At 39.5% G+C, this 24769-nt stretch overlaps 1 protein-coding gene across 3 annotated transcripts in view; it reads left to right on the top strand.

The window, feature by feature from the left end:
• Positions 1-23705, top strand: part of RALBP1 (ralA binding protein 1) — a 33562-nt gene extending 9857 nt beyond the window's left edge. For 2 of the 3 annotated variants that reach the window (XM_027737085.2, XM_027737086.2), the window contains exons 2-10: positions 7354-7647; positions 14828-15286; positions 17078-17427; positions 18795-18956; positions 19431-19562; positions 20071-20178; positions 20951-21072; positions 21484-21607; positions 21879-23705. In XM_027737085.2, the coding sequence (XP_027592886.1) occupies positions 7404-7647; positions 14828-15286; positions 17078-17427; positions 18795-18956; positions 19431-19562; positions 20071-20178; positions 20951-21072; positions 21484-21607; positions 21879-22142 (1965 nt within the window). In that variant the 5' untranslated portion in view covers positions 7354-7403 and the 3' untranslated portion in view covers positions 22143-23705. Of the gene's footprint in view, positions 1-7353; positions 7648-14452; positions 14563-14827; positions 15287-17077; positions 17428-18794; positions 18957-19430; positions 19563-20070; positions 20179-20950; positions 21073-21483; positions 21608-21878 lie in introns of those variants that run through there. The other variant, XM_027737091.2, reaches the window with a different exon arrangement.
• The last annotated feature ends 1064 nt before the right edge of the window (positions 23706-24769 follow it).

The following is a 24769-nucleotide window of genomic DNA, read 5'->3' as shown; positions in this document are numbered from 1 at the left end:
GCTATACCACTTGCTGCAGACCTTTATTGACTAGGGATTAGACAACTCTTCAAAAGACTTGTCAGAAAACATGACTTGTAAAAAAAACTTGTATACAGTCCCAAGGGCAAACAAAACCTGTGGTGTTACTATGCTTATAGTGATTGTTAAGAAAGTAAACTGCACATCTTTTGTTGTATTTTCCTGCCTTCCTCTCTTAAGTGGTAAAAGCAAAACTTTCTGTTTTGTTTTACAGGCATTAGTGCTGGTACAAGTGGGAATTTGGAGAGATGGACAGGAGAGAAGGGGCAGGGTTGTCACATCAGGAATAATTCTAAGGCCAGTCTAAGCAATAGTGGGTATTATTTTGCACAGTGTGGTGTTTTTCAAAAGTATAGGAGGGTTTGCTGTGTTAGCAGGACAGTTGGTAACATTCAATTCAGCTCTCAGTTGTTCAGCTTTTATCAAGTTACCACATCTGGGTTGAAAAGCTGGGTTTCAGAGGCTGGTGTTTAAAAATTCAAACAAAAAAGCACTAACCAAATTCTTCAAACTGTTTCTGAGAATTCATCTAGCAGGAAAAAATATCTCTTCTGTAATAACAAATATTTGGGCAATGAGGCAAACCTTTTTAATGCTAGTTGTAGTTTAGAATTTGTAAATTTGGCTGGAAAAGACAGCCCAGATTTCCTTGCTTATGTGTGGCCCATAATTTTCAGAACTCTTAATTAGAACTGAGTGTGGGAGAAACAAAACATGGCAAGGGAATCCTGGGAAACAGTGAGCAGCCAAGAGGTGAGGTTAGATGAGACACTGGGTATGGAGAACAGGAATGGGGAAACTGAAATTGCACAGGTCTAGGAAGTGAACAAATGCTTGGTGAGGAGGAGATTGTGAGATAGATGAGGTATAATCCTGATGGTGGAGGAACTGGACTGCAGGAGAGGGGAATGAAGAAGCTAATAGAGAGGGACTGAGCCTCGGAGGCAGTAGGACTAAACCATGGAGTGGGAGACTAGTGTACTGGGCTTGAGTACTATTACTGGAGATACTGGATTACTTTGCGGTGACAAGACATGGGAACCAGGAGCAGGATTCACAGGTGGTAAAAATATGGAATTCCAAACAGTGGACCAGCACATTCCCGAGAACTTTGAAGAATGAGAAATTATTCTCAGGGTGGGCAGTAGTAGTTGCAGTAGAGGTGACTGGTTAGTCAAGATCCTCCTGTAGAAGTCAGGCCTGATTACAGTGCCCATCTGCCTTTGGATGCGGAGCCCAGACCTTCTGCTTGTTACTTGAGAAAGTTGTGATGTAAAGCAATTAAACAGCTCGTTACCTGACCAGTTATTTCCAAGAATGCCTCATATGTGTGGTTGTGATCATAATACAGTGCACTGCTTTGAAACTGCTTCCATGACAATTGATTCAGCTGGGGAAAGGTCTGTGGCAGGGCTTGTTGCCATATACCTGAAAGGTAGGAATGAGCATGGGAGTCGCATGTGGCATAATTTGTGTAACCTCTGTATAAGGCTATGTTTGTTACTTTAACAAAGATATGTGCTGAGGCTGTTCTCCTAGATTACCTGCTTTAGCTTGCTCTGGAACAAACAGTATGATGTAAATTGTCACATCATCCCTCACCAGGGAAGTAGGATGTTATGTCAAAATAGGCAGTGTGACGGTGTAGCCATTGCAGGGGCAGTGTCATGGGACCGGGACTTTTCCCAGGCAGTTTTGGTCCATCCCTTTTCAGGTGTGCTCTCTCCGGAGCAAAGCACTTAACACACACTCACACAACCCCCAGGAGTCCAATTTTTGTTTTTCCCAAGATGTCTGTTGGAAACAGTGTGCGAATTGCCTCCTGATGGAGCTCTACAGAATTTGTAGGCTAGGGGCTGCAGTACTGTTTCCCCTGAAGCGAACCAAACTGGAAAGCACGTGCTACCACATATCTGGAGATTTTATCTTCATGCAATTATATAAACCTTTATCACAATAGGATTGGGAACCTTGTTTCTGGTATTTCTAAAATGTTTAGGGTATTATTTAATTATTTGTTTTAAGACTGGCCCTCTGTTCACTGGATGGATTATTGAAGACCTGGAATACCCTCAATAATAGGGAATAACCTGGATACAGCTGCATATTCTAAATGTGAGCAGGCTCCTCCAAGAGTCCACTCAAACATGGATGTGGTCTAAAGCTCACTGATTGTCGACAGCTAAGTAGTTTTGTGTATTAGTGTATTGCTCCTTCTGAGCTGGTATGGACTCTCAGAGCACAACTTGAAATACTTGGGATGGTGCTGTGATTGCGGCAGACTTTATCCGCCTACAGGTAAACGAGAGAACGCACAAAAACTGTTTATGTTACTTTTAGAGCTGATTTGATGCTGACATTATTTTTGAATGTACAGCTTGCTCCTCTGCAGCTTCAATTGTATGATTGCACACTCTCCTTCGAAGTAAATTTTCTAACATTCTGATAGGATCACATATGTTGTAAAGTAATCTGAGGTTTAGGAGCTGAATGCTGCTAAACAGTTTGTATTTTATTCTCCTTATCCAAAAAAAATTTGTTAAGTCCCTTCTTGAGGCTTTAATTCTTGCCAGCTATGAAGAGTGTGTGACTCACAAGGGAGTTACTTAATGCTGTGTTTGTGTGATTACTCGTGACTTGCTTTGCCTGTCTACATGAAGTACTTCCCTATTCCTTCTCCTTTCATGGCCATGTTGCCTTATTAAAGAAAGGAAAGGGCACTGTTTTTGTACCTGGCTACTGCTTGTTAAATGAAACAGATGGCCTCTGATGTCATTTTGACACTTGACTGTATGGCAGCGTTTCAGTCTAAGAAATGTTCAAGTGAAAGCAGTGATTTGTATTAAGCCTTTCAGTATGTTGGAAAAAGTGCAATAGATACAGAACTTAGATGTGACACAGACCCTGTATACTCTTGGTGAATAACTTCTAACTCAGACTTCTCATCTTATTGAAAAGTCTCAGCAGTTATATGAGTACCACTCACGGTTTCTGAAGTGTTTTGACATACTTAGACCACAGATGGTAGTTTTTATTCTTTTCTTTTATAGTTCATTACTTTCCAAAATGGAACTGTGTTTGTTACAGGATAATTTTTGTCTAAACCTGATGTGCCTCATTTCTTCAAGTACTGTCAGGTTCTTAAACATGTCCAGATCTTTGGGGCTGAAGGTCTGTGACGATGAGGTACTGCTGTTCTCTCAGCCTTGCTTTTGGGTAGTTGTGATAGAGCAGGTACTGGTAGCTGAGTGAGAGTCCCCACTCTGCCTCCATCCTTTGATTACTGACTTCTCGGGATTATTTTCAGTGTAACACCCAGATATTCAGAGGGTGTCTGTTTGTGCCAAAATGGAATGACCTGGGGACACCCACTGTGCTTCACATGTGGTCTTGCATAATGCTTGTTGCAGAAAAACTCCATGTCCTCCATTCCGCCCAGCAGCTTTACAAAATAACATCTGTGCATGAAATCACCTGCTCTAATTTGCTTCTACTGTTGCAATTGGTTACAAGGCAGAAAGTCACAACAGACTCAGTGCAAAACAGAAATAATGGAACCTTCTGTACTGAGTGAGTCTCAGTCTTTGGTCTTTCAAACTGTGCCTCTCTTTAATGTGTTCGTGCTTAGATGACACACTGTTACAAGTGAGACCTGTTAAAGTTGGCTGTCATGTCTCTCTTGTCTTCTCTTTTCTATGGTTTTTCTAAACCTCAACTTTACTTACTAGATATGTAGCTCAGATTGAATTTTTTTAGGAAAGAGTTCAGTTATTTTCATGAATGACACTTGGAAAACCACATTATTTTGCCTTTGCAGGCATCTTTCTTCCTTTCCCCAATCCACTTTCTCGTGCTTGGTGTATGATCTAGAATGATGGTGATTGTGCGATGTGTAAGAGTTTTTGTGTTAGTGACATACTTTATTTCCATGTTTAAAATGTCTTATAATTTAGTCTTTCCTTGGGGGATAGAGGAAAGGTCACAATTCTGCACATGTTCAGTGAAGGCTTATTTTTGACATTCAGTTATTCTGCAGGCTTGACTCAATGTTGAGCAGGAAGATGGTTCAAGAAACTGCATTTTGGGAGTACTGGAAAAAGTAGCTAGGTCCGAGGAGGTGCTTGAACTGCAAGAAGCTCTCTGGTGCTGTCATGTAATAGCATTTGTGGCTCCTGTGGAAGAAGAATCAAATGTCAAGTGAACGAGAAGTGGTGGGCGTCAAGGAGTGTTCTGTTGGTAGGGAGGTAAGGAAGAAGGTGACTTCTTGTGATACTAGGAAGAGAATGAGAGCCTGTGGGAGAAATGGGGACAAGGTGAGAAGATGAGGTAGATAATCATGAGGAAACAAAAGACTGCAGCAGAGAACAACATCCAGGATAGAAGAAACAGAGGAAGAAAAGGGAGTAGTTTATCTACAATAAAGCAGTGTGCAGCAGGAGAGTAGGAACTACCTAAAGAACAAGATGAGGGGAAAGTGGGAGACTGAGTTTGAGTCACAGAGACCAAAGCAGATGAAGATTATGTTGTGTGTGATACACTGAGGGTGAAAAAAGAGTACTGAGTCAAGACGAGAACCGTGGGAGTACTGACACTGGGTGGTAAAGAAATCAAAGCTTTATGTTGTGACAAAGATACTACAAATTAATTGAAGTCTGAGGAGATGAAGCTTTGCGTGCAGAATCACAAAACAGAGCTGCCCAAAGAGGGAGGTTGCACTCCTGTCCTTGTGGTTCTGCCGCTTCTCTGTTTGTCATTGTTAGTGCTTGCTGAGCCCTTCCACACGCCAGCTCAGCAGCAGAAGCCTGTTGGAGCAGCCAGCAACTTGAATCATCTCACAAAGGGACCTTGAGAGAGCAAACTACTATAATTGGAGGCAGGGGAGAGTTAATAGGAGGGGGGGTGGTATGGCCTCATGTGGCAGAAGTGAGCTCTTAAATCTCCTCACAGATGAGAATTGCAAAGGTGAGGAAAAACAGTTTGAAGGAGGGAGCCTGCTGCAGAGGAGAGGCAGGACTGCAGCAGTTACAGATTGGGAAGAAAGGGTCAAGTCTGATAGGGAGAACTTGGCAGAAGACTGAGCCTGTTGGAAATGTTCCTTCTCAAAATGCCTAGAAGATCCCTGATTTTTTCAGTTTCACCATTTATTTGTCAGAAAAAATTGTAAAAGCGAGAGGAAAGGTGCGGATTTATATGGCAGTAATACGTTAACATCCATTAGTAAAAGTGGAAGAGGTTTTTGCAGTAGGCTTAAAGGCTCTCATTCTGCTGATATGTCATATAATTTGAGCATTCTAGAATTTCTCCTTTATTTAAAGGCCTAGGAAATTATGCATATAGGAAAGTAATTCTTCTTTAAGCTGTAAAATAAAAAAAATTAAACCTAAGTGCAGTCTTAATTTGTTGCATTTACAAATATACGCCATTATCTTTATTTTTAGTCAGTCTCTGCTTTAGCCAGAATAAAGAATGAACAGTATTAAAAGACCTCATGAATATTTTGTTTCTCATCATAATTCTGTGTCTTACTGTGCCCTATTCAAATTCTGGTCTGAGTAACTGATAATTTCCATAAGCACTGTGAGTGATCTCCTTTCATGAGGTACTATTGCATACATACATTAAAATTTCACTCTGATCTGCATACAGGGAGCTGAAAGATGAGAATTAAAAAACTAAAATAAAAAATCCCATCCCCAAAAAAATAAACGAACCACCCTCCTCAAAACCCACTTAGCTGGACACATCTCTGGCAGAACACAATTCTGTGTTATATTTTTTCTGTATGCTATCAATCTGTAAATAAAACCCTGGGAGTTGAGTAATACTGCTGAACAGTGTTGTGGAATGTATGGGCTAAGTCTGTCTTAATCCCAGAAGCTCTGCTGGGTTCCAGAAGCAAAGCCTGTGTGTCCTCATTTTCCAGGGTGATGGTCTGTGCCTTTGCAATGACCTTGTTCTTTCCTTCTGTGCACTTGCCCACCGTGTCCACTCTAAACATGGATTATTTGTAGGTACCATCTATCCTGTTCATTTAAAAAAACTGTATGCAATATTTCTAATTTAATACCATTAATTATTATTGAAATACCGTCTACTGTTTATCAGCTGCTGGTGGGGTGGTTTTGGTTCTGTTTTTCTTGGAGCAGGGGTGAGGGATTGGTTATGAAATGCAAACAGGTGCTGTGCAGGAATTTTACGGATCATTCTGATACTGAGATGAGATGCAATAGTATTACCAGTCTTTGTCATTGGCAATACTGAAAATGCTAATATAGTTGAAAATTTTGACCTTTTTTGATAGCTGTAATTCTGAAGCTTTAGATACCTGGACATTTTTCGTGAAATCCCATGTATGAACATGCCATTTACTTGTTTAACTACAGTATCAAATAAGCATGGCAGAGGAGTATTTGATATCAATTAAAAATATAACAAAATACAACAAAATCCTTTGTGACCGTTTAGATACAAGGGGCCAAATTCAGCCAAGTGGACTCCAGAGGTGTGATGTCCCATACAGCATACCTGTTCTGTGGAATTTCTGAAATTTATCTCTACTAGGAAGAGGTTTTTTGCTTACAAGTTCCATTGCTGAGAATTTATGTATTGGCTTCCTTCAGTAATTTTTTTTATTATCATTTATTTGTCTGTAACTCTCAAGCAAATGTACCAGCATCTGGGCGCAGATAACCTGATATAGCCTCTTCAAAGGTGAATTTGTAGTATACCAAAAAAATTTAATTATCATTCTTTTACCTTCTTTAATTTGCATTTGCATAATTAAAAGATGGATTTGCTTTAACTCTATTTATTTTATTTTTTTTCCCCTTTATTGCAACAGGCTAGGCGAGTTCTTATTTGCATCTATAAAATCTTCTTGTGAAAGATGAAAGTGATCTTTGCCTTAAGGGCAATGCTCACAAACACTCTGAGCTTCCAGACAAATCCATTTTATGTCAAAAACTTAAAGTTAGCTGACTGTTTTGTAGTAAATTTTACCAATCGGTATGCAAGATGCCTATGAATTTTGTAAGAATTATTTCAACTGTTAAAGTGTTCTGATACTTAAATATATATTAAATATATATAATATATACTATAAAGTAGAAATGGCTAAAATAGCAGCTCTCATATTATGTTAATATGTCTTAGGAGTTAATGAACAGATTCAGCAAACGCCGAGCTGATGTTGCGTTGCTGTGTCTTGACATAAGATGGAAGATTCATTGTAGAAGGTGGTGTTTGTGATTTCAGGCTAGAGCTCTAAACAAGGGGTTCTGAAATTCATTGATTAAAATAGTGTGGGTTTCTTTTTGTTTTCCCCTGCTGCAGGTGTGATGGACAGGTAGCAGAAGATTTCGCTTTGATATCAGGGAATCAGAATGACCGAGTGCTTCCTGCCTCCCACCAGCAGCCCCAGTGAACACCGTCGGGTAGAGCACAGTGGGGGTCTTGCTCGTACTCCCAGCTCTGAAGAAATCAGTCCTACAAAATTCCCTGGATTGTACCGCACCGGTGAGCCTTCACCCCCTCATGACAGCTTGCATGAGCCTCCAGATATAGTATCTGATGATGAAAAGGAGCATGGCAAGAAGAAAGGAAAATTTAAGAAAAAAGAAAAAAGAAGTGAGTAGACAACTTCTCTTTTGCTTTTAATGTTTCTTTCTTTCTCTCTCAAAATTGCTTAGTATTGCCACTGGGTGTTTTTGAACTTGTTTAGGTGTGAAGGAAGTTAACTTGTTACAAACAGGCTTTGTGCAGTACCTATTTCTCTTCCAGAAAAACCAACACCTTAACTAAACAATTGGTTGGGTTTTTGTTGCACAGATACAGGTACCAAAAGTGTGCCCAGAGTTACTAAGAAATTGTATTTATCTAAAACCTTTAATGATGCATTGGTAAATGCCTTGCATGGGTTTCTCTAATCTCATTATCAGTTCACGTTCTAAGTGGAGGTTTTCAAATGTATTTCCAAATAGGTCCTTTTTTAATTGTAACTGAGGTGCTGTCTAAAATAAAACTGTATGTTTGACCTGAATCTTATACTTGGAAATTTGGAAGAGTCAGTTTCAACAACTTTAACCTTTTTTCCATGTGTCTCCTGTACCATTTCAAATTTTCATGTGCACACTACACCATTATTTGAGGAGTAGTAAAATCTGTGACCTTCTTTTCTCTAGCTTCTCAGTTTAGTCTGATCATGCAGGTTCCTCCACACTGCCAAAGTATTATTGCAGAGGTCAAAAATATGCAAACCAGCACTGAGATCTGAATTTTCCAGAAGTGACAGAGCAAAGATTAGAAGAAAGTAAAGCTTTGACTATATAATCCATTCTTTGTCTTTCTCCAAAACAACAGAAACCTCACTTTGCACCTTTAGATTTGTGCAGAAAATTTTGGAAACGTGCAAGATTTTATTCAAGAGTGTTTTTCTACATATTCTGAAAGAACAAAGCACTTGGAAATACTGAGCTGATACTTAGCTCTCTCACTACCAGAGACACTTACTGTCCAAGTCTCTCAAACCTAAATATCACATCCTACGTGCTACTGCTTTTTAACTGACATTTGTTTTAGCACAATTTCAAAATAATGTTCCTCTTCTACAATACCTCTATCTTTGATGCCGATGTATCTTGCTGCTTCTTATATGTGGAATTTGGAAGATCAGAAACAATGAGGCAGCACACAGGATACTGTTGGAATTAATATGGTGACTGTAACGTGCATGCACATATTTAAATAATTACTCTTTAATAATTTGCTGTCACTGCACTGCTTTCAATCAAAGCAGTTTCCTGGAATACAGGAATTGTTTCTACTGCAGTTCAGAAGGACTATTGCTGCTTTAACTAAGAACCATGTGCTTGAAGAATACTGTAACTCAAAAATGCATCCTCAGGTAAAAACCAAGAGTTGAAATTCCTACAAGTTTTAACAAAAATGAGTCCTTAGGGTTTTTCTCTAATGTAAACAACAGTGACCTAATAGAGATTACTGAATTGGTGATGAAAATTCGTTGCTGATTGGCTAGGTCCAAATTCAGGCTATCAGTAACTGTGTTTTTTTTTTTTTTTTGCAAACAAGCTTTCTGTTATAGTTCTGCATTGCACACCTCTAAATTTGGGGTTGGTAGAGACCAGCGTTGTACATCGTGTGGGTTTCTTTGTGGTTGAATTCAGCATGGCTCATGGTGATAGTCTAAATGAAGGCTGTTGTTTAAGAGGAAAAATGCTTCTTCAGCAAATCCATGCAGGTCTGTGCACACTAGCACTGTAGCTGCTTTCTTCTGCAAGAAATTGCAACACATTTCATAGCTGATGTAAAGCAGTTCTTGTTACTTAAAAGACACCTTAAAGGTATGAAAAATCCTCATAGAACACAAAAATGTAAAACATAGGAAGAACCAAATCATCTCTTGCAACTCTAATGTAAAAAGTATTCATCGTTTCTTAGCCCTAATACATATCTGTCATGTAATTGCTGCTCAGATAGAAGAGTGAGTTACATACAAAGCTTTCAGTACATCTCATACAGTCCAAAAGTAGTCATTATTGTAAATATGCCCTGAACAGGCATTTTGCTTGTGTGAATGACAAGGGTTCTTTACAGTTGCTTATCATGGTTGATTTTTAAGAGTTTCCCTTCTGGCTTTGGCATTTTTTTATTCCTCCCATACTTCTGATTCTTCAGTTTCTTCCAACTTTTAAATTCTGTTACATGTGTTCAGATTCTTTCTTTTCATATTTTTTGACTACCTGCTTTGATTCTGGACAACCTGCCATGATCATGTAGTTTGGGGCTTAAACAAATATAAATGAACATGTCAGTATAAAGACGACAAGTGGACATTACATTGTGGCAGAGTTTGTTGAATTTGCAATTAGTGAACTAATGACAAGGTCATCCTAACTCCTCAAACTGTAATTGTACCTTGGGCTATTTTGATAATACTCTAAATGTAAACTTCAGTAGTGCTTGAAGCGCAAGAGCGTTTATAGGGAGGGAAGGATAAATATCCCACAGTTATTAATTTTAGTTTTTCAGGTCAATCCTGTTTTCAAGAGCGACGTACTCTTAGCTTCATTATTAGTACCTATATCAAAAAAGCATTTTTTTCCTATGTGGTTAATATAATGATTTGATATTTTTTCATGTTAATGGCAGTAATCTAATAATACACAGCAATTATTCTGGAGGAAAAGTGCTAGAAATGTTTTGGAGATAATAGAAAATTAAATGGAATACTGTTTTTTACATGGAATGTCAGCTGCTAGAAAAATATCTCAGCCACTAATTTCTATTCTCCACTCCTCTGTGATAGACTGGGTGTTGGTTGGCTGTGGAGTGAGTTAGATTAGGGGACTTATGAGGGATTAAAAGGAATTTTCCTTTTAGTGGCATAGTTTTAAATCAGATCTGTTTCCTGATTGAATCAGAACTTGTACTGTGACAGCAGGAGAGCAAAAATGGATCTGTTTTAGGCAGTAATGGATTATCTGAGACAGTGACCAATGTAATTGATTTTTTTTTTTTAATGTTTAAATACCTGTCAGTAATCATGTGTTGATACAGTCATAAAATATGCAGTTCCTTGCAAAAGAAAAAGGTTATAAGAAATACTTAAGAAGAAGCAGCTGTTCTACTCATTAGAGTTTCTGTAAAGAGTCTGTATGTGGTAGATCTTACTCTTGCTTATTCTTTTTACTTCGGAGATTGATGCTGTTGGATGGGATGGGTTCAATATGCAGCTAGGATTTTTTTGTTTAGAATAATTTTCTTATTTTTTATATAATTCTTAGGAAAATCTGGAGTTGGTTGAATTATAAACCAGACTGTCTTTTGAAGGGACTAGTAGTATCATTAGTATGAACTCTTCTGAAATTTTCAGGAAATATTTTTGAAGGCCAAATCCCTAATATGTTGGCCAGGAGGTCCATCTCTTCTTTTGGGAAGTAGATGAAGGCAATAGCAAGTCACTGCTATTGCAAATAAAACATTATTTTAACTCATCTGATGAGTGGAGAAGCTCTGAACAGAGTTTCCAGATCTACATACTAAGAAGTTACTAGAATTGTCTACCCCGGTAAACATTAGAGGCTCTTCATATCAAGGTTTTCTTTGAGATAAATAGGATGTGTAGCTACATCCTATTGTACTGACAAATTACTGTGAATCTCTATATACCACTGTGCATTTATCTAGCAAAGTACCATTTGCAAATAGTTTAAAAGTCTACCTTTCAATGCCAGTGATTATTTTAAATCAAAACAAAGTAAGGCAAATTTCTTATTTCAGCTTCATTTGCTCTGCTGGCATAGCTCTGCAGAGTAATCTGAATGCAGAATTCGTTTGGGATTGCTGTGCTCACATCAGTGAGTTGAATACATATTAAAGACAAGCCTTTCTAATTGAAAGTTGGATAGTAGGTGTTAGTAGTGTCTGTAAGGTGGAAATCTGTGTTGATAGTAACGATACGTCTTGTGGGCAGGGAGAAGAAATAGAAGCCATCTATCTGAACTCATTGTCCATTCATGTATGTTACAGTTCTGCTTAGGAATGGTATACAATTGGAAGGCAATCCCTCTGACAAATTGAAATTAGGTAACTAATGCTAGCATTGGAGATCGGTCATATTTGACCTACTAATTCTTTCATATGTAAAAGCCATCCATGTTTTCTTTCAGTGAATTAATTACAGATGCTGCAGATTTCCCCAGGCAGCTGAATCATCTGTAGAGTTATAAATTACTTGAAAACTCATCAGAGACATGATGGGCAAAAAGTATCTTGTTTGATAAGTGGCAGTTCTACATAATGCAACCCTTTGAGTTAACAATAAATACTATAGCATGACTTTATAACTTTGTTGTAAGAGTGCAGGAGGAGTATTCCCAAGTATGCAGAGTGATAGAATGATAGTGGCCTTGCTGCATGACAAAGCTTTTAAGCCTGTAAGTTAGATTTTTCCAATGTAACACTAGATTTTTTATTATTATTATTTTAAAAGAGGTTTTCATAATTTTCAGTGAGATAAGGGCTATACTTTTTCTGTAGATAAAGTAGGTAGTAGATCTTAATGTACATAGTAGATCTTACTCTTCTTATTCATTTTACTTCACATTTAAAATAACTGCAGTGAAGACATGCTTGTGGAAGGAAGGTCTAACAAAGCCTGAGCAAGGAACTGGCAGATAGTCCATCATGCCAGTGGAATTTGAGTATTTATTACATTAGTAGTGATCTCCTGCATTCCTACTGGATGTAGGAAAATGTCATGGACATGTATTAGAGTGATGGGAAAATGGGGACTATTAGTACTAGAAGTCTTGAGGAAACAATGAACAGAAATATCAGTTTACTAACAGTAGATAATACTCTTTCCACATTTAGAATTACCTGATTTGTCAAGTGGTTTTGATAATATTTCTTCTGTATAAATTTAAGTTCTTTATATTTCACTGTATTGCGTCACTAGTGAAAGGGATGCAGTAATTTTATTACCAAAAATACAATAAAGTAAACTGGGCTATTCTGAGAGACGTGCAAACCCCCTCTTGGTATGGGTGGGTTAAGCTCTACGAATCTGTATTAGTATTAGTAGATATTTCTAAACTTTGTTGACTTATGTTACTGAGACAAATTACAAAAGGCTGGTTTTGTATTTAACTTGCTGCTTCTTGTCTTCTCTCATGAAGTCAAGAATTACCAGTTTCAGTAATGTGCTATTGCTGGTGCTGCATTACCACAGACCTAGAAAGGCACTAGGGTTTGCGTTGCAACATGGAGTGTTGAGACATGTGAGGCAGGAGCTCTCTTGGTGGCACCGACCTCCAAGCTTGGATCCCCTGTGCTGACATGTTCCTAGTGTGCGTGTGGAACCCCACGCTGTTTGACTGGGAGCTGTCTCAGCTATCCAGCAGGAAAGACTGGGGGCAAATTGTTCTGGAGTCTGTCTGGTGAAGGTATGGCTTTCTGTTTGGAAATTACATCTGTGAAGTCCGTCTTGAAACTCAGTGCCAGCCCTGTCGCAGTCTCACAAAGCCAGAATGGTGATGTGTGTTCCTCCTTTGTCCTGCAGCTGGTGCATCCACAGTTCTTTATAAGAGTGAGATTTGAATCCTTAGTTTTTGTACTGCAGGTTTTCCTTACCCATTTCTGTTTTTTGTTTACAAAACCAGTGAATGATATAGGCAGTAAATAGAGAGGTTGGTGGTTGTGCTCCAGTTAACATTTGCGTTTTTATATTAAAATCCATTTGGACAGTAACAGTTCTATGGTCTTTCACAGTCTGCTATGAAAGTGTGTGTTTGGTAGTCCTAGGGGAAGAGTCCCAGCTGGGAAGGGTGAGCTGGTCAAATAATTGTAATTATATTATAGTAGTTCCGTGCTTTAATACATTTCCTATATTTATTTGGCTATTAAAAGCTATCTTCTACAGAGCTACTGAGGAGGCTTCAAAATACAGACAGCTCCTTAGATGTGCTGAAGTAATGCTGAGAAACTTTGCAGCCTGGTATAGTTCAGAACTGGAAGAATAAAAGACCAAATGTCCTCTGGTTCTTTTGCGTAAGATCTTTCACCTAAAAAAATTACAGCCTGTAGTCTCATGCATGATATGCTCTCATATTATCTAAGAGGGTAATTTTCCTCTACCCAAAACTATTCACACAGCAAGAGCACTTGGCTGTCAGTGCCTCCTCACTGGAGCAGAGGCACTGCCCTAGGTAGTGGAAGAGCCTCAAAGGATCTGTATGTAATGGGGGCTTCGCCTTGAAGCAAGAGCTTGGTGCCCGCTGCCTTGGGGGACCTGGCTGGTGCAGATGGCACATGAAATGTCATCCTTGTTGACCAGGTTTCAGGCTTACTTTTCTTATATGGGGTACTGAGTATCTAAAATTAGAATTAGTGGGCTTGGAAGTTGTGTTGGATTGCATGTTGTTTGTGGGTTGTTTTTTTGTTGGTTGGGTTTTTTTGTTAATCCACCTTTAGAGATTTTCATGTTCTTGCCTGAAGGCGAGGCAGGGCTGGCTGCAGAGGCGTAGTTAGTTAAAAGCACTGGTGCATGTTTTAGACAGCACTTGGTGTTTTGCTGCTGGAACAGTGTACTCAGCCCAGGGACTTGTTTGAAGCTCTCCCATATGCTTTTTAAGGCAAATCTGCACCTTCACGGGCAGGTATTGTGCTAGTGTTACTGGAATTGTTTTATTCATCTAGTGAAAAGTAAGTGTACTAGTGCTTTTTTAGTTTTGAGTCTGGGTTTTTTTCTTGTGTTTTATTTGAGGCTGAAACTTTACTAACTTTATACCTTAAAATTCATAATATTCTGGAAAGGGATTGGGGTTTTAAGTGGCTGAAGTTTAGTTTGTTCTTAATAGATATTTGTTAGACTTATGTGTATCTAGTAGATGATCCTTAACAGCAACTCTTATACTGTTGATTACAGGAACGTAGAGAAGTTACCAGACAGTTGTTTTTATTTTGCATTTCCTTGACTATTAGATGGGAATCTAGCCCATAAGATGGACATTGCCATTATGAGTAAGTATATAAAGTATTCATTGTTTAGATCATTCAGGAGCTCTGTGGCTTATCTTTAGTGTGTTTATGCAACCTTGATTTAATCCTTGTCCACTAAAGTATGTAACATCAAAGAAAACCTTTTGAGGAGTCAGGCAGGTGCTGTTTTTTAATTCATGTTGCTTCTCTCCCTGTGTATGATTTTGTGTTCTCTCCCTCTTGCAATATGCTGTTTTGAAACTCACAGCTGTCCTCTTCCCTTCCCTTCTCTTCCTTTGCCTGACAGCGGAAGGTTATGCTGCATTTCAAGAGGACAGTTCCGGTGATGAAGCTGAAAGTCCTTCTAAGTTGAAACGGTCCAAGGGAATACATGTCTTCAAGAAACCCAGCTTTTCCAAAAAGAAGGAAAAGGATTTTAAGATAAAAGAGAAACCCAAAGATGAAAAACACAAGGAAGACAAACATAAGGAAGACAAACATAAAGAGAAGAAGTCGAAAGACTTAACTGCAGCAGATGTTGTAAAACAGTGGAAAGAGAAGAAGAAAAAGAAAAAGCCAATTCAGGAGACAGAGATACCTCAAGTGGATGTTCCGAGTCATAGACCCGTGTTTGGCATTCCTTTGTCTCATGCCGTAGACAGGACCATGATGTATGATGGCATCCGCCTGCCAGCAGTTTTCCGTGAATGTATAGATTACGTAGAGAAGTATGGCATGAAATGTGAAGGCATCTACAGAGTTTCAGGTACTCTGGGCACACTGACATGAAGGTTCCTAAGGTCTTTACTTGCAATCTTATTATTATTTACTGTTTCCAACACCTAGAGACTCTGTTTGTAGCTGCATTAATTTTGATTATCCAAAAGTTAATCAGGTAGCCAAAGTTAAGCAAGGCTGCAGGTATGAAATACCAGAATTGCTAATATGGTGGTACTGCCTAATGGCAGTAAAAACACACCTATTTTGGCCTTTTGTGATAGGATGGTAATAATGAATAAAATGCGTATGGCCAGCTTGTATTCTTTTTCTTCAATGGTAGCTGATTGCAAAAGCAAAAATGAGATATAACCATTTTATCACATAAGCTTCTCACTAGGTTAGTTTCTCCAGTTAATTCCATTGTATGATTTTTTTTTCTTAAAAACTTGTTTTCTTTCAGCAAATATGCTAATAACCAGAAAAATACAAGTTTCACTGTTTAAGCTTAGCAACAGCCAGCTAATTAACCATGGTAGTTGCATAACACCAGCTTACATAAATGAGACCTCAGTTTTAGTCACATTAAACAAAACAATCCCTTTATTTGTGAGCTACATCAGCAACATAACTCATGTAAGTACCTCTGTGGGTACCTGTAAGGGGGCAAGAACAAGGGAGAAAAGGAATTTGAGGAAAAGTATTTGAAACAGGTTGGCCAGCACTGTAAAGCAGTAATCAAACGATATTAGAGGCTTCATTAAGCTGTCTTCATTCTGTCCATCTGCATGGTATTAGGTAGGTATGCATAAATACTGCAGCAGCTTAAGCAGTTGCTTTGTCTAGCCCCATGAAACATTTTGGTTGCTTGTTTTTTCTAGACACTATGTGTTGGGAATTTTCACAGGTGTGTTTTCTGTAAATCATTTCTGCTCTGTGTACTTCGTAGGTGTTCTCCAGTGCAACAGCACCCTCTTGTGCGTGTAGGATTGTTTAAACTGAGAACTGAAAGAGAGCATTGCATTGGCTTAATTGCATTGCAGTTGCCAGCTGTTCTGAGGGCTCATTTTGGGCATGAAACTCAGCCTATTTTACCTGGGCTGAGTGTGCCCAGTTGTACTCATTGGGTATGAGCCAAGCCATGGCAGCAAGCTGAGTTGGTGTAACTCAAGTGGGTGCTGAGCTTTAATGGAATTTCTCCAAGTTCAGGAAGACTAGAATGTCACTGAGTTATAAAAACACCTTACAGAAAATCTTGGATGGGCTGAATAGTTATGTGAACACACTTTTATTCATAGGATGCCTCAAATCAAAAATCTTGTGTGAGATTCTTCTGCTGAGGAGGGCCAGCTGGAAATCTGGAAACTAAGAAGTGTGGGTTTTGTTTTGACAGAGGAAAGCTGTTATAGGTAGAACTTGCTGCACAATATTTGAATTGATAACATATTTGCTGCTTGGCTTAGGGATGTATAATTGAACAGCCACAAAGGTGCTGAATGCAAATACAAAATTGATCTTAACATTTCCCTACCCTTCCTCACCCTATTTTATGTTCCTTGATGAAGGGGAATTCTGGCAGCAGTTCTGATTCAGAACTCTGTCAGTGCTGTGGTTTTGCTTCGTAGTACTAGTCAGTGCTTTTAGAATCAGTGATCATGTAATTGTGAGTCGTGATTTTCCCTTTGTTACATGTGGATAACTTTTAAAAGGTGTTCCTCAATCAGCTTAAATTGTAAAGACAGGTGAAATAAGTGCATTTCAAAGTAAAAAAAAGTTTAAATATAACTGTTATACGTTTAGAGTTGAAATTCCCCTTAATTCTTGGTCTGAATATTTTAAGGAATAAAATCAAAAGTTGACGAGCTAAAAGCAGCCTATGATCGCGAAGAGTCTCCTAACCTGGAAGAATACGAGCCCTACACAGTGGCCAGCCTGCTGAAACAGTACCTGCGAGAGCTGCCTGAAAACCTGCTTACCAAAGAGCTCACGTCCCGCTTTGAAGATGCTTGTGGAAAGAGCACAGAGGCTGAGAAAGTTCAGGAGTGCCAGAGGCTGCTGAAAGAGTTGCCAGAGTGTAACCACCTCCTAATTTCTTGGCTGATTGTGCATATGGACCATGTTATTGCAGAGGAACTGGAAACAAAAATGAACATCCAGAATATTTCTATAGTGCTCAGCCCTACTGTCCAGGTACGTGCACCACACAGCAGGTGTTAGAGCACAACTTCAACCCAAGAAGAACTTCTCTGTAGCAATTGTTGTGCTGGTGGGAATTGGATATTGTCTGATACAGTTAAGCTAAATTACAGCTTCTGCTTATGCCTCGGGAACCGGAAATTCTGGGAAAGGGGGAACAAAAGGCTTTCCACATGTGAGTTTGCATACTATGGGTCTGATATCTGGGTTACTATGATAGAAAGACTGCTGTCTGTGTTTTAATTCTGTCATGAACAGCAGTCATTTAATGTTGAAATTGTCCAATAATTCATGCAGATACACAATTTCTGTGGGCTTCTGATTCAGTAATAATTTAGTGAAGACTAAATTGTTGCTTAATTTTAATATCAAGCTGATGAACCCTGTCCAGCACATAGATCTTCTGGTGCAGTGATGACATGGGTAGAATGGCTTTGGTGTCTGCAGACAAATGGCTGGGGAAAAACAACTGACTTCATTTTCCAGTAAGATATTGTGGTTTCTAGATTGATTGATTCCTTAATAAACATCTTGGAAACATTTAATTTAAATTCATCCTGTGCATCATGAAAACATGGCATTATTGGGTGTGGGCCTTCCAGAACAAACCCCACACTTTAGAAAAGCTTGACTTTATAATTAAGAGTCCAGGTGGAGGCCCAGTAGCAAAAGGGCTGGGTGTTATTCTTGGCTGTTTTGCTGTGCCAGACACCTTTATAGCTGAGAAAAGAGGTAACAATTAACATAAAACAGTGCAGGCCCAATCATGTTTTGTTGGTAACTAGATCTTAGCAATTAAAGTGCAGGTAGTGACAGAACTCTAATATTTGTTTCAGGATAATTTTTTTAATTTTAATGGAAGATACAGTGTCAAAATAGGTACTTGCTTCTGTCTCGTGTTAAAACGGGATACATTGGAAGATCCTTTCAAACTACTTTTTTTCTACTCTATTAAATCATCTGAGAGAGGAACTGTAGAAAATACTGCAGGTTGGGGTAGGAGCGAGAAGGTGTAGCCAGCCATCAGCCATAACATAGTACAGTTGGTGTTCCCTTTTACTAACTACCTTTACCTCAGTACAAAGAAAGATTTAATATATTTCTGTACCTACCAGAGATGGAAATAACTGTGGTAGGCTAAGACATGTGAAGATTCTGAGTTCAGCATGAAAATGCCTCAGATGCACAGGTAAGAGAGACAGTGAAGTGACTCCTTATTGCCAGTGCTGCATTGTTCAAAGTGTCATTTTTAATCCAGATTTGAATCTCTTAGTTTCTCATGAAACTGGCATGACTGTAGATCACAGAAAGGCATACTGAAGGCTGCTGTTTCCAACATCCTGTCTGTCCTTTCTTTGCAGATCAGCAATCGTGTCCTGTATGTATTTTTTACACATGTTCAGGAGTTCTTTGGGAACGTGACCCTAAAGCAGGTGACAAAACCCCTTCGCTGGTCAAATATGGCAACAATGCCAGCACTTCCAGAAACACAAGAAAGCATCAAAGAAGAAATCAGGCGACAGGTTGGCAATTACTTTAGTATCTTTCTGTTTATCTTTGCCCTGGGTTTTATACATTCAGTAGTAAATTCTGGTAAGTTTCTAACATACTTTTTAATTCCATCACAATTATCCTATCGGTGGACACCACTGGAAAGAGACTGATGGTTTTCTTTCCTTTTTCACGTGTATAAGGTTGTTACGGTCTTGTGATGATCGTAGCTGTGTCATTCATAGAGTGCTTTGCTGTATAGTTCAATACTTTTATTGTGGGAGGAAGGTCAGGAGAGCACATTAAAGAGGGTGGTTTCTTTAGTATTGCACTTCAGCTGGCTCTAGGTCACGTGCTGAGTCTATGTTAACACTTGTTCGTTGACATGTCAGGGTTTGAAAACCAAAATTCCCAGCCTGTTGCCACAAAGCCAAAAAGATTTTCCTTTTCAGTCTGCCCTACTGTGGTATATTAAAGACACTTAACTTCTTTGGCAATATTTCTAGGAGTTCCTACTGAACTGTTTACACAGAGACTTGCAGGCAGGCATAAAAGACTTATCCAAAGAAGAGAGACTCTGGGAAGTGCAAAGAATCTTAACAGCTCTTAAGAGGAAGCTAAGAGAAGCTAAGAGACAGGTGAGTAACTTTTCTATTTATTGGCCAGACATCTAAATCATGGATCCGTAATCTGAGGCAGTGCAGAGGCACACAGATCAAACCATGTTTCAGTCTTTTTACTGCAGATTTTCTTATCTTAACTTTACATTCCTGATGAGCAACTGTGTTTTCTGCTTAGCTGGCTCTCCCTAGGGACAGAGAGATCTTTGCAGTTGTTCACAAGAAAAATACGTGTGTGATTAAAAACTCAGTGTTTGACAGAGCATGTATTCATTATATGCTTAAAACATCGTATCCTGGAGTGCCAGGAGGAATTACTGGAAGACTCAGGGTTAAGAAGCTTGAGAAGCATTTTTTTAAACTGTTCTATGTCCCAGAGAAGGGACAGACCTCACTGAAAGCTTTCGAGACAACTGAAATGGTGGTTCTAAATTTGAGAAGTAATACATTCAAAACAATCTTTCTTAGAGTAACTAGAGTGACTGGGGAAGGTGTCCTTTTAAATGTTGTTCTCTTTCTCTGGCAGGAGTGTGAAACAAAGATTGCACAAGAAATTGCTAGCCTTTCAAAGGAGGATGTCTCCAAAGAAGAAATGAATGAGAATGAAGAAGTTATAAATATTCTGCTTGCACAGGTAGCTGGCAGGCACTCGCCTGTTTGCCTTTTGGTATTTTATATTTCAGATATATTGAACGCTCCTTTGTCCCTTCTAATGCAATGGGACATTGAAGGCTTAACAGGGTCTCTCTGTGCATTAAAACACAAGGCTTTGTTTTAAAGGTAAGTAAAGCAGGGAAGGAAAGCTGACTGCAGGAGTGAACCCAGAGCTGAGCAGACTCTTGTTAACAGCAGGAAGGAGACACTGTGCAACAAAAAAAAAAAAAGAAAAAGAAAAAAGTAGCGTTTATTGTTAATGTACTTAGAAAGCACTTCCAAATCAAGCCAGTTTTAATACCATTAAACTGCTTTCCTGCTGATCAAAGGAAGCAAGGCAATTGTTTTGGCTTTTTTGCCTTCCGTTGCTTCCCCCAGTAGCTTTGATCTTCTCCCCACTGTACCTTTCTCCTTACATTCATCTTCAAAGACATATAATTTAGTTTTTCTAGTTATTTTGCTGGTTGGCCTGAGCTTTCCCTTGTGATTTAAGGAAAGGCAGCCAAACATGCCAGGATTTGGTGTGTCATCAACACAACTATTCAGTACAGCAGTCATCTTGGGGATTCAGAACAGACATGGTTGGGTTTGAACTTATTTTTGCTTTGAGGTCTTGATGGATCAGAGTTCAAAGCAGACATGCTAACCAATGCTACTGGAAGTGTTTCAGAGAACAGCATCATCTAGTACTTCCTGTATGCTCCTGTAGGAAATAAAGTCAAGACTTTAAGTGAACTAACTGATCATTGCAGGAGAACGAGATTTTAACAGAACAGGAAGAACTGCTGGCCATGGAGCAGTTTCTGCGGAGACAGATTGCCTCAGAGAAGGAAGAAATAGATCGTCTCCGAGCAGAAATAGCTGAAATACAAAGGTAAGAGGGACAGTTCACATCAGAGCCCTGCCAGGCAAGCACACTTTGATTACAACTACACACATGCTTTGCTGAAGTAATGCTCTAGACTACACTTAAAAGCTCACCCAGCAAACATCACAGTGGAAAGCCACTTATTTTTATTCAAGTCTCAACTAATTTGGATCTTTCAGGATATTTTCTGTTGTTTTAACTGGAATTATGATCTTAGGGAAACTAGACCCTGTGCTGTAGAAAAATCCTCCTTGGAAATCACTGCTTTTTAAGCATTGAAAGGAAAGTCTGATTTATTTATTTTTTTAAAAACCATTGGCAGATGATTCGGTGGGTGCAAGTTAACTGTCTTATGCTGCCACAGTTCTGGCAGACTTGAGGAAGTGCTTAAATCAGGATTTGTCACTGGTCTTTCAGTCGCCAGCAGCATGGCCGAAGTGAAACCGAGGAATATTCTTCCGAGAGTGAAAGTGAGAGTGAAGATGAGGAGGAACTGCAGGTCATCCTGGAGGATTTGCAGAGACAGAATGAGGAACTGGAGGTAAGATTTGGTTCTTAGCATTCACTGGTTCTCTTCCCTTAGCAGTTACTTGCTGGAGCCTGTGCAGAGATGTTTGCACATGTGCAAACTGGTTGTTTGCAGTTCTGCCAGGCTCTGACCCACACACCCACGTTTTTAAGTTACTGTTGTGTGCAAGTCCCCGCTGCTGTCTGGGCTGGCAGCAGTGCTTCACTGCAGTGCTAAAACCCCCCAAGCTACAGCAGTTCTTTGTCAGAGGGAGCCCTGATGTTTGGTTTTCCTTCCTTAAAAGATAAAGAACAATCACCTGAACCAAGCGATTCACGAGGAGCGAGAGGCCATCATAGAGCTGCGGGTGCAGCTCCGGCTGCTGCAGCGAGCCAAGTCAGAGCAGCAGGTGCAGGAGGAAGAGGAGCCAGAAAAACGCGGGGGCGTTTCTCAGCAGCAAAGAGACAGTGTCCTGGAGACAAAAGCAGCCAAAGAGCAGCCAAAAGCAAGCAAGGAGCAGCAAGTCAAGCCATCGCCAAGTAAAGACAGGAAAGAAACTCCGATTTGATCAGGCTCCTTGGCTATGCATAAAATCAACTGAACTGTGCAAATTACTGTAATTTGAGTCTAACTGCACAAATTATTGCTGGCTGTGTACATTCTGTAAAGAAACTTTTCTTTTAAGCCCTGGAGACTTTTGTCTCTAATACTTGTGGCTTCTACTCATCAGACTCAGGTGAGTTTGGAGAGGCCAGAAGAGTTTTTCAGTTAGTATCAGATTATTTCAAAACTGGTTTCCTTCAGGTGATTTAAAATAATTCAGTAACAGTTTTATTTCAAACCAAAATCATTATTGACATTCACTGGAGCAGAACTGGAAAATATCATTTTCAGAAAACAAACAAAAACCCACACACACTTACTAATTATTTGCCTTGTGGATCTGTTCATCCTCATTCACCATTATTTCTGCTTATTAACCGAGTCACTTCTTGCTTGTGCCTTTGATACCTTTCTGATGCAGATTATATACAAGGGAGCTTTAAATTTACTCTGGGTTGGCTGAAACGGTGGGAGACTGTGGGGTATCGTGTTTACCTGACATGCCCTTAAGCTTCATTTTTGTTCTGAGAAGTACTGAGTAAGTGTAAAAACTTGAGAGATGTTATTTATGTCCCCGTATGATGGAAATGTTCATCAAGAGCCGTTCATGTCTTTTAGCGGTGTAGGTAACACACTGACTCATTTATTAACCACCCTCATCACACCTGTTCGAGACAGGCCCTGTTCACACTGCTGCCATGTAGCCAAGAGCTTTGTCTTCATCCATCCTAAATGCTTCCATCCCTCAGAGATAGCCGCTGCTTGTAGGCAGGGATGGGAATGGGTTATGTCACTTGGGATGTGTCTGCCTGACCAAGCAATACAGCGCTTCCCCTGCACAAGTGACGGTCACTTGTGCTTTCTCAGTAAGCCCGAAGGATGACGCCAAGGGGAAGCACCGGGGGTTCAGCAATAGCCTCCCTTGTGTTGTTGTTTAAAAAACCAACCACCCCCATCTGGGACTTGCTTTTGGTTTGGCTGTTTTAACTGCTTCTACCCTTCAAAATCCTCCACCCATGCTGGCATTTAAGGGCCATTTAATGTTTTGGATACACTCATGAGACTCATCCATCAAACCATATATAGACAGAAACTCCACAGAGTGCATATAGGCTATCTTATTTTTTAATCTGGATATTTATTTTCAGCACCTGTTGGATGTGGTGGTATTCTTTATCTATTGCACTGTTGTGAATCATTGGCCATGATTTGATTTTGTACAAATAATGCTTTGATATGTTATAGAAAACAGCATAGTATTTTTTTAAAATTTGGAAAAAAGTTTATAAACACAGAAAATGTGATCAGATGACAAATGTAAACTAAAGCATTCTCCCTTGCCTTCGTTACATACATTTTATATTTGCTGGCAATATTTAAACTTTTTGTTTGTTTAATTCACACTAATTCCTATTGAATTGTCATGGATTTTTCTAATGTTCTTCAGACAAATCTCTTAATATCGGTTAACTTTTATTTTGTTAGGATTGTATTTATCAAGCAAATAAATTCAACAGCCATTTGAAAGTAGTTTCTCATTTATCTACTTCATAGTGCAAATCACAGTGATTCATCTTGGGTGGCTACCTGCAGTTCAGAAGTTTCTATGAAAAATTAATTTGGGCTTTGTTAATAACTCTTCTCTGAAAGAGAAGGCAACTGAATGTCATAGAAAGTTCTGTAACTCAGGAGAAGATCAAGTTAAATTTGATCAAATTAAAGATTTTAAGCCTTTGCTTCCCTGTTACCACTGGAGTTTTGAGTTATGAAGGCAAAACCATCCTGTTTACTCACATCATTCCTTCTACCACATGGTTGCCACAGAGGTCTGAAACAGAGGTGGAACTGCTGCTCCTGCAGCAGTGCAGCAACTGTAACCAGAGACTTGGTTTCAAACCCCCTGGAAGATGTTTCTTTGATGTGATCTGTCACATTCTGTGCCACAGCCCTGCCAGGAGGGGGTGGGGCAGGGCACTGCTCTTCCTGCTGCCCCTTACCCAGTGCTTCCCATGAAACAGCCCCCGACCAGCAGTGATTGGAGAGGCTGCTGTGGCAGTTGTGAATAATTGTCCAAAAAAGCTAAAGCTAATTTCAAATTAAGTGGAAAGTAATTACAGTACAGTAATCTGAATGTGCTGTTCAGATCCCATTATAAGCTGCTTTATCAATCCCCAGGGCCTTGGAACAAAATCTGTGAACAGCAGTTGCTCAGGTGATTGCCTCCCACCCAAGGCACCAACACTGCCTGCACAGCAGCCTCGCCCCCTGCACCAAGGACATACATGTCCTGAACAACCAGTTTGTCTAAATTAAAGTATCATTTAAACTGACTTAAAGTAATCCTCTTTCCTTAGAGCACAGACAACCTCAGAGCTTGTATGTGCTGAGTGCAGCAACAGAACCTCTGTCAGACCCTTTAGACAAAATGCCAGATTGACTCAGTTTACTGAAAAAAGGGAACAGGCCCACAATGTTCCAGTGTTCTTGACTTAACAAAACATTGTGACAGTCTGATGTGGCCCATCGGCTTCCTTCTTGAAAATCTGAGTGTTTCCACAGAGAAGGCAGGGGGTGATGGTACAAGGGACAACT

This window comes from Pipra filicauda, unplaced genomic scaffold (genome assembly GCF_003945595.2).
Source record: "Pipra filicauda isolate LSUMZ 115617 unplaced genomic scaffold, ASM394559v2 scaffold271_size1040873_pilon, whole genome shotgun sequence".
NCBI lineage: Eukaryota > Metazoa > Chordata > Aves > Passeriformes > Pipridae > Pipra > Pipra filicauda.
The sequence above is the reverse complement of the archived record's forward strand: the minus strand, read 5'-3'. Positions and strand labels throughout refer to the sequence as shown.